The 10,416-nt window shown below is 40.5% G+C and overlaps 1 protein-coding gene across 1 annotated transcript in view; it reads right to left on the reverse strand.

The window, feature by feature from the left end:
* The window catches only part of KCNV1 (potassium voltage-gated channel modifier subfamily V member 1), a 10,875-nt gene extending 5,149 nt beyond the window's left edge, over nt 1-5,726 (reverse strand). Inside the window, exons 1-3 of the mRNA XM_017512249.2 lie at nt 5,371-5,726; nt 3,660-4,941; nt 1,923-2,452 (exon numbers count right to left, since the gene is read on the reverse strand). Coding sequence (XP_017367738.1) covers nt 1,923-2,452; nt 3,660-4,132 — 1,003 coding nt within the window. The 5' untranslated portion in view covers nt 4,133-4,941; nt 5,371-5,726. The remainder of the gene's footprint in view (nt 1-1,922; nt 2,453-3,659; nt 4,942-5,370) is intronic.
* Nucleotides 5,727-10,416: the final 4,690 nt, after the last annotated feature.

Consider the following 10,416-nt stretch of genomic DNA (forward strand, 5'->3'; position numbering starts at 1 on the left):
AAAAAAATAAAAATAAAAATAAAAATAAATAAAAAAATAAAAAAATAAATAAATAAAATTAAAAAAAAATTTATAAGGAAAGTAAAGCTGGCCAAATTTGTAGCATGTTATCTCTGTTAACTTAAAAGAAAGGATATGAAAGGGCCTTGGTAATTGTTATGCCATTATACAGATGAGGAAGCTGAGGCATGAAGAGGTAGCTTATCTGGTAGAAAGCTACAGAGCCAGGATTTAAATCTAGTTGTCTAGCCAAAACCACGTTATTCTATAACACTTCTTAACTTTTATTCATAATTAATACATGGGGAAGTATGCCATCTATGTTTACATTTTAATAAGTGTAGTGTTGAGGCAAAATTGTCAAATATTGTAATTCACATATTTTTAATAATTAAGAGTTTACTAAAACTTTATACTTGTTTTAGAATGGAGAAAATATTTGAAGAGGTGACATTGTGGAAATTATTTTCCTTTTCCTTTCTTTTCAAAAAAAATGTAGTATTTACTGGGAGTTTTTAAATTGAGTCTTGTGAACAGTTTATAAATACTTGAAGAAAGCATCCCATTATCTGTGTCAGAAAACAGAGTGTGGTACTTGTAAGAGTTGTTGGAAACCCCATTATCAAATTCCTGGTATGTGAGACTAGCTAGGAAAATACACTACCAAAATTATATTATGATAAGTTCTAATTACCAGAGAAAAGTTGAAAAAAAAATATCAGAGGTTAATTTCACCCTGTATTTATAGCAAGAAACAGCTATCATCAACCTTTTTTGAGGTGGTTGGTCTGGGCACATACCTATGGAAATAATCTAGGAATAGGTATCTCTAGCCAATTTATTTGTACTAATATGTGTTTTTATCAACATACATAAAATTAATATGGCACTCCAGTGTTTCTCAAAGTGTGATCCAAGAACCACCCACATCAAAGTCATTGGTGAACTTACTATTTAAAAAATGTATACTACTAGATCCAACATCAAGCTTTCTGGGGGTTGTATCTAGAAGCTGTATTTCAACAAGCTTGTATGGGGATTCTTATTTTCATTAAGGTATGTCATAAGGAAACTTATAGGTACTCCAGAACATCTGACAGCTGCAGGGTCAGCTCCTGATAACTACTACTACTGGGGATGCAAAAATCATCTTTAATCAGTTCCTATGATTTTTGCTGATATTAATTATAATTTTCATGTACCTTATGTGTTTATATGTGTGTTGTATGGAGACTTTTCTAGGAAAATATTAATTAGATTTTCAAAGTCTCTATGGCACAAAAAGAAACAACTAGAGGATCTCTGTATTCCCCTCTCTCATGCATCCCAGGTTAGAGACAAGAATTTAATTAGTTTATTTGCTTTCTTCCAAAGCAAAATATTTCCTTTGCTTCTTCAAAAATTTTGGAAAGGGCACCTGTACCTAGTTATCTCTCTTTCTGTATGTTCAGAGAAGGCTCTGAAAGGCTGACTTTCCCTTCTGCCAAGGAGCAAATGTAGCACGCACCTCTTGGACACAGAAGAGAAACTGGCTTATGTCCCTAAATGTCATATATAATTTATGTGTATCTTTTTATGTCATTTACGCATGTTTTGTCTAGAACCTTGAAGAGGCAGCATGCCTTTAATTTTTGGACATTTTCTGGGCAATGGCTTCAGATAAGCTGAGGTTAGCGAACGGTCAAATTGTGTCTCAACATTTCTCTTATGACGAGGAGGTATGTAAGAGCTCACTTCTCTATACCTGTGAGAACAACTTCAAGGTTTTGCTTCCCAATATCTCCTTAGAGGTCATGATCAGGTAAAGTATGGGAGTTGGTAATTTTGAATATTAGTTCAGCATTACTTTCCTTGTACTGTGGTCAAATAATAAATGCTTACATGAAATGGCAAATGAAAAGGCATCAACGAAATCTGAATACCTGTGGAATGTCTGCCCAGCTTTAGCATGCGCAGAGCCCTGAGCAGCCTCAAAACCTGGACAATGCGCCCCACGTTCTCCAGCTCCTGCGTCGTCTGGCTCCCACTCAGGCTCTCTACCAGAAGAGTGATGTAGAAGGGCAAGATGGCAAGGAGGTCTATGATGTTTGGCACCTTTCTCAGGAAGTGACATCTGTCCCGCACACACAGGAAGCGGAGGACAAACTCCCCAGTGAACCAGCTAATGCACACATACTCCAGGATTTCCAGCAGCTGCAGGTCCAGCCAGCTTAACTCAGCTGACATCAGGGCCATGTTAATGATGGACACCACCACGAAGATAATGGAGATGACCCCAAAGATACGGGCAGCTGTGGAAGATCCAGGTTTCTCCAGGATATTCCAGAGCTTCTGGCGAACAGTGGGACAAGGTCCTTGGGAGAAGTCCTGTTCACTCTCATGTTGACTTTCCTGGTCTTCTGTGTCCTTCTTGAAGTCTAAAGTTTCACTCAGTTCTTTTCTTCTGAAGTATCTTTTAGAGAAGACAATTTGGTGATTAGTCTAACTTTATTAAAATACGGAAGTAGAAGATAATTAAACAGGGCAGGGAGGTCAGCCTTTTTCATTCAATAAAATGTAGAAAAATGTCTATTCATGTTTTACTTAGGTTGTCTCTTGCCCACAGAATTTCTTAGTTAGGATTATTATGTTTTTCTTTCTTTCTTTTCTTTTCTTTTTTTTTTTTTTTTTTTTTTTTTTTTTTTTTTTTTTTTTTTTTTTTTTTTTTTTTTTTTTTTTTTTTTTAGAGTCTTGCTCTGTTGCCTAGGCTGGAGTGCAGCGGAGCAATCTCGGCTCACTGCAACCTGCACTTCCTGGGTTCAAGTGACTCACCTACCTCAGCCTCCTGAGTAGCTGGGATTAGAGGTGTGCATCACCACCCCCAGTTAATTTTTTACTTTTACTAGAGACAGCGTTTTGCCATGTTGCCCAGACTGCTCTCAAACTCTTGGCCTCAAGTGATCCACCTGCCTTGGCCTCCCAAACTCCTGGGATTACAGGCGTGAACCACCACACCTGGCCTGGATTATAATTTTTTAAAATGACACTTTCTAAGTAGAAGTTTATACATAACAAAACTACTTTGGATTAATACATTTTATTACCCATTTTCTGGTAACAAGAACAGATGTTTGCCAGGTGGAATTTTTTGGGGGGTGTAATGAAAGGGTATTCATGAAGAAATGGTTGTAATAGCTAAGTAAGAGCAAAGTTTCCCTCCAAGTTCCACAATCCTTCAATCAAGGGACCAACATTTTATCTTCTATATTTAAAACAATTCTCCATTGAAGGTCTTCAAAGTCAGTGATCTAGGTTTGATAAATGATAATGCTGCATGCCAAATCTTTCATTCCTATGCATGCACCTTTTGGAGCATGGCTTTTCTGATTCATTTATTCAGTCACCAAATATTTATTGTGGGCCTAAAGTCCTTGCCTTATACCTTAAATTAGCATACTCAAAAAAGTGAACAAAGAGATTCAAAAAGTTCTATTCAAAAGTTGGCGTTGACGCTTTTCTGTCCCCCACCCCCACCCCACCTGTCAGCCCAGAGGTGGCCACACCTATTACTAGGCCTGGCTCCAGCGAAGCTGGTGTAAAGCCTCAAATCTACCTGTGCTTCCCTCTTTTTCTCTGCCTCGCCCGCCTCCCCGCCCAGCCGCCGCGCGACTCCGGGTTACCTGTCCCTGCAGCAGGAATCTATGCTGAGCTCATCGATGCCCCAGTACTGGATCTCCTGCAGGAAGGAGAGCGCGCACAGCTGCTCCATGACATGCAGGCGGCCCGTGCGGTAGTAGTGCAAGACGTAGCGGAACGCCTGCGAGCTGCGGTCGAAGAAGTACTCATTGTCCACTGGGTTGGCATCGTCGCAAAGCTCCAGGGGGCTGGGCACGGCGGCCAGGGCCCCGGGGCGGCGGTAGGAAGCCACCACCACGGCCAGCTTGCCAAGGCGCGTGTGCGGGAAGCAGGACAGCGCCTGCTGCGAGAGCACGAAGCGGCTGCCGCCCACGTTGACCGTGAAGCAGTCCCCGAGCGCCAAGGGCTCCCCTTCACCCTCGCTGCAGAAGACACTGGAGTCCAGGGAGGTCAGGGAGCCGCTGTCCAGCGGCGAGTCCAGCGGCGAGTCCAGCAGCGCTCTGCCGCTGGAAGGCATCTCTATCCCAGTCGCCGCGGCCTGAGGGCGCCACAAAGTTGGGGACACCCCGAAAGCGCTGGTTCCGCGAGGGCGGTGGCACGGCCCCCGGTGGCGGCCGGGATTCCCCGGGCTCCGGAAGGGGTTGCCTCTCCCTGGCGCACCCCTACTCTCTCCACCCGCTGTGCGCCTTCCTCCTCCTGCCGCTAGGGAGCTGTGAGTGCGCGGAAGCAGCGCACAAGTGGCAGAGAGAGGAGACAGATCGGGAGCAGAGCAAGGGTCGCGCTCAGAGCAAGGATCAGGTGAGGTCCGAGCCTGACACAGCCCCTGTGCACACTGCCGGTCGCCGTGGCGCTTCCGAAACGTTGTCACTCTGCCTCCCAACTTCGCAATTGCGATTCCCAGACTGGGAGGTGTACAGATTGAATGACTCGCTACTTGGTGGGTGGAGGGGTTGGGGAAGGGAGGAAGGAGGGAGACGTGGGGTGGAGGAGGAGGAGGAAGAGGAGAGAAGATGACTCTTAGCTGAAAGCAAGCAAGCAAGGGGGATGGAGAGACTCACTACTGCCCGCAGGAGACCAAAACAAAAAGTTCAGAAAGCAGAGGAAATGGTAGCCTGGTCCCTTCCAACTTGAGAATTTATATTCCTCCTTCTTCTTTTACTGCTGCTTCATAGGCCTCCCCGGGGGTGTTCGCTGGGGGTGTGAGCACGTGGGGGAGGGTGCTCTGGGTGAAGGGACCGCACCATTTTCTCCCAATTAACTCTCATTCTAGTCTGATGATCACCGACGCTCCATTTTCTTCTCCCGTCTCCCTTAAGTTTTGACCTCCTGCTTGAGAAACAAGGATAATTAATGATGACTTTTTATTGAAGCCCCAGTGTGTCACTAAGAACTAGGAGTGTCACGGTCAGCCCCCACCCTGTCGAGTGTCCACCCAGTGTTGAGGCACTTTGTTGAGGCATCCTTCCTTTTAGCCATTTCTGTCCCTGCAAGTTTTCCGGAGAGCAGGTGTTCTGAGCACCGCGGAGCTCTCATTTTAGAAGGAAAGGCAAAAAGACAAGGAATAGAACAAGCGTGGGCTGGGGCAGGAATTTAAATAGTAACGACGGCCTCCCTCGTTAAGGGGAGAAGCCGAGGCCAGCGCCCAGGTGAGACTGGAAGTGTACCCACGGGGCCCCTGGGAGCCGCGCTGCTCCAGCCAACCTGTTGGACTCCGGTCGAGGAGGTAGGGGCGGGAGGGAAGAGCAAGTGACTCACCTGCAGCTCCCGGCACGTCTGGTCTGCGCGCAGCGGCGCCGGCGCAGCAGGTGACGTACCAGTCCTTTGATCCTCTTGGTCTACGCGTGAGGTTGACTCAACTGGTCCGGGAGGGAAACTGTGCTCCAGCTGAGCCGTACCCAGCACTTGCTGCCTCGCCTTGCCTCCACCTGCCTCCGGGCTCCTGGCCCCTGGGCTCAGGCTAAGCGTATCCGCCCCCGCCCCGCGCTAGCTCAGAGAGCCACCCGCCTGGTGCTTCCAGCACCAGCAGAGGGGAGTGGCAGGATCGAAGGGAGGGAGGTGAGACAGCGAGGGTGGGGGCGGGGGGAGTGAGGTGCTCGGTGACACTGAATATAATATTCATCCTGAACACACTTGCAGAATTGCTGCATTTGATTCCCGTTTCCCTGGATCTGTGTCTTTGCAAATGCTCCAGAACAAAATTTCCAACTGTGTGCTAAACTTGAGGTTAGGGCAGTTATATTAACTGCCTTGTTTGGCATGGTTCAAGGTTTTCTCATTTTTAGCAGGCATCTCAGAATCATGCATTTTTCAAGTCTTTGCCAGAGAGAGTGAACCACACTCATCTTTGTTGATTTCTAGTAAGTATATATAGAATACATATTGGAAAGCGTATATTATGGATACACTTACATATATAAGTATATATTAGAAAGCATATGTATATACACACACACACACACACATATATACACATATATTAGGAAGTATATGTAAAGACATAAGCAGGCAGGATAAGCTTTTTCATAGATTGAACAGAAGTGTAGCTGTTTAGTTCTAGCTTTGCCAACTGGCTGTGAAAAGTCTATCATTTATTTCAGGGGTCTCAGTGCCTTTTTCAGTGTAATTTCGAGTTTTAATAAAAACACCCAACATTTAATGCGTGCTTACTTTATGCCGGGAAATTTGAAGGCTCTTTACTCAGGCAGTACCTTATTTAATCATAATGACAACACAATGAGGTAGCATACACCCATTTTACAGCAAGGAAAACTGAGGTGCAGAAAAATTAATTGATTTATAAAGGGCCACACAGTTCAAATCAAATCCAGGACTACATGTCAGAGGCTGCCTTTTTAAACAAGATGCTAGAAACATTATTTTTGTTGATAAATCAATGTGATTGTTTTTATTTTCTTTGTTTGCAAGTTTCTAATGAAGGACAGGAGTTTAATGAGGTATTTTCATCACTCCTTCAACAAAAGTTTACTGAGCATTCACTATATACTGGTGCTATTCACGGTGCTTGAGATATAGCAATGAAGAACAGACAAGATCTCTGTCCTTGTGGTGCTTATAGTAACCCTCTGAGAATAAATGGACAACTTCAATAAACATTTTCAAACTATAATATTTATAGGCATGCTTCTTTTGACAGACATCCATTTGGTTAATTTCTCTCCATAAAGAACTCTTCCATACAGTAAATACAGAGATGCTAGAATTAGCCCAGTAAATAGTTCATCATTCTGTATAGGTATTGTGTTATTATTTTTTAATGTAGCAGAACTTTTCCCTACACAGCAAGAAAACTCCTCCAACATCTCAATTATAGATTATTTATGTATTGAAAAAAGCCAAAGTATTCATACCATGATTAGCAATAAAAGTCTATACTAGTTTTTTTTTTTAATTTTTTTAAGATGGGGTTTCACCATGATGGCCAGGCTGGTCTTGAACTGCTGACCTCAGGTGATCCACCCACCTCGGCCTCCCAAAGTTCTAGGATTACAGGCGTGAGCCACCGCGCCCAGCCTATACTAGTTTTACAGAATATGGTAAGGAAGGAGGAAAGCATTCAGAGGAAAATGGTGGTTTTAGGTGAGGAGGGAGATCTTAGACAAGTAACCAGAGGTTAGTGAAAGATGACAGGCTTCTGGTTCTCCTCCCCTGCCACTAAGCCACTGAACCTCAGTTGTAAAGAATGTTGTCCTGTAGAAGTAGTTATAATAACCCCTCCTTAAAAGTCAGGCTCTCTGCTACACATCCGACTTCTCACAATCTGACTTCTTCGGCTACACATCTGACTTCTTACAGTGAAGTAAGCATTGAACTCCTTAGTTACAGATTTCAACTTGGATGTTCATAGGCACTAAGAAAGTAACTTTCTACCTTACATAGTGAATATGGGAAGGGGTATATGAAAGGCTTGAAACAGACCCTTTCTGATTCCTGACTCTATCTCAACTGCTAACAGCCTAAATGTTTCAATTGGGTGTTGATTGTAGTTATAACAATTTACACTAATCGAGACAATCATAACTAGAGGGATAATTAGTCAACGGAAAGTATATAAATATAAATGACCCCTTTTAAAAATATAGAGTCTTGAGTAATAAAATTCCCCACCTGTGCTCTGTGCCTCTCCCTTAAGGCTATTGATTTTCCTTCCTTGGTGGCTCAGGTTTTAGTCAGAGACTCCAAGGAAGAGCATACCATAGAATAAAAAGGGAAATATGTCCTCTTGAAGGGTACTTTTTTTATCCCTAATCCTGACCTGAGGTATAACTTGAGGTATGTCAAAGGAGAACTGCTGATAAGTAGTTGGGGGTGGTGAGGTCTTGCTTTCCATTTCGTTTCTACATAGCATGGGAGGAATGTGATTGTCATGTGGGAGGTTGCTTAGTACTGTAATGTGAAAACTCAACAGTCTAAAGCCTTTGGGTATATTCCCTAGTCATCAGATGTTATATTCCAGTGATTTTCCATTGAGACTCTTGTTATGAAAAACTCTACTTGCTTTTGGCTTCATCTATCAAGTCCACCTGTATGGAATTGAATATGGAATCTTCAGTGACAACTAGTATTTTTAATTCTTTCATTTTTTTATGAGTATTTTTACGTTTTTTATGAACAGTGTATATTCTTAAAAGTTATAATAAGATCAAAAGAAAAATCATGGCATTCTTTAAATGTCTAACTCGATAACAATTACGAAAATAGAAATTAAACATCATTTTAAGCTTATTAGAAAATCCTACTGTTAAAAATATGTTACACTTGATTTACGCTTTGAATAAATTATGAGAATATTTATATTGATATCATATTCTGTTTACCTGTGATACATTTGAATAATATATTATGATGTTTCTGTCAAATCATTAATGCTTATCTCTAATATGAATGTTTAAAACAATTGTACAGATATAATTATGGCATTAAAATTTTTTAGGAAAATGTACATTCATTATTAATTTATGTTGGAATTATTGCAACTTTTTTGATAGTTAGGTAGACATGTGAAATATAATGAGCGAGTAATCTTGAATAAACAGCTTTATAAAACAACTAAATTCTAGATTTTCATTTTTAATTCTCTTCCTGTCGTTTCATACATTTACACTAAATTCATTTAATTTTTATCATTCATCAACAATGCAGACAATGTTTTGCATGAGGTATGTATATCTTTGGCTCTGTGTTTGATTTCTTAGGAACTAACAACCAGATAGATGTACCAATTGTGATGATGTTTAAAAATGTCTTTGTGTGTGAACAAAATGGCTTTATCCTTTTTTCCTTCATTGCATTGGGATATGTTTAAAGGTAAAAGAAAATCTGACAAATTCTATCTATTCATCTTTCATGTGCCTTCTAGGCGCTTGGAATAAATCCTTCCAACTGTATGACAGCCCACTCTAATGCAGAATTTAGCTTAATGTGGGCTTGTTCTGGATTTCTTCCAAGGGAAGGCAATTATCTTTGGAAGTACCCAAGAAATCATTTTTATAGCCTAGTCTGCTACAGAGATAGCATGATGGGTTGATGACGGTGATGGTGAAGATAATAATATAATAATTGCTGCTACCTTTATATATTTAGTCCCTCTTCTGCCTTCTATAGGCTGCATGACCTTAACAAGTTTCCTAAGCCCTGTAAGTCTCATTCTTCTCATCTGTAAAATGGGGATAACAATAGTACTTTATGTTATTATTTTAAAATTAAATGAGATAATCCATGTAAAATGTATAGTGCAGTGTCATTATTCTTGTCATTTTTATTATTGCTATGTTTCAGGAATTTTTCTGTACTTCCCCCTACCCCCACGTACCTAATTAAAAACTTACAAGGTGATAGGCATTATGTTAAGAATTTTACAAACATGATCTTATTTCTTTTATATTTTAAATATCCTAACAAAGAAGGTAATATCATTATTCTTGTTTTCCAGATGAGAAACCAGGATCAGAGTGTTAAAATAATTTTCCAAGTGTCAAACGGATAGTAGATGTAGATTTGAACACATTTGTTTGGCTCAAAGCCTTTATTCATTGAAGAGCATTGATATAAAAATAATGGGATGAGAAATCACTGTTAGACATTTTCCTCTTTTCCTTACAAATAATTTTGAGAAAGGAAAATTTCTATTATATGCTCCAAATAATTAAGATATGACTATACATTATCAGCAGTAACCAACATATGACTGTGATTTCACATTTAAATAATTTGATTTTTTTTTCTAATCATCATTCTCCAAAGGAGATAGCCAATTGGGTTGATCATTAAATGATTTTCACTATGTTGCTACGATATACCAAAGGCATGTCAAATTTTTCTTGAATTATCAGGAAACGCATAGACTCAGGATATTTATTATTCACCAGATTGTTTATTATAATTACAATGAAATTAAACTTTTCTAAACAAGATTTAGAAGCAGTGGAGCAAAAGCATCTTGAGCTCTCTGCTCCTCATGTTCTAAGAGCTGTTATGTGAACCCAATATTGAAGTTGAAAATTCCAATGAAATTCTTTTTCACTGAGCTCTATCAAATCCCCTTGTGTTGATAGAGAAGGTTCAGTCATATGAAACCATTAAAAACTGTGCTTCTCATTTGAGTGTATTTTATTTATTAATACTAGAAGTAAAATTGCATTTAGACTTATTCCTTACTCTATTTAGTACTTTTCTTCATTATCAAGGAACTCAGTAAACTTCATCTTGTAATTGGAAGAAAGGTAGTCTTTGCACGCCACACTGTTACAAGGTTTTTTTTTTTTTTTTTTTTTTTTTTTTTTT

Source organism: Cebus imitator, unplaced genomic scaffold, assembly GCF_001604975.1.
Source record: "Cebus imitator isolate Cc_AM_T3 unplaced genomic scaffold, Cebus_imitator-1.0 Scaffold465, whole genome shotgun sequence".
In the NCBI taxonomy this organism is placed as follows: domain Eukaryota; kingdom Metazoa; phylum Chordata; class Mammalia; order Primates; family Cebidae; genus Cebus; species Cebus imitator.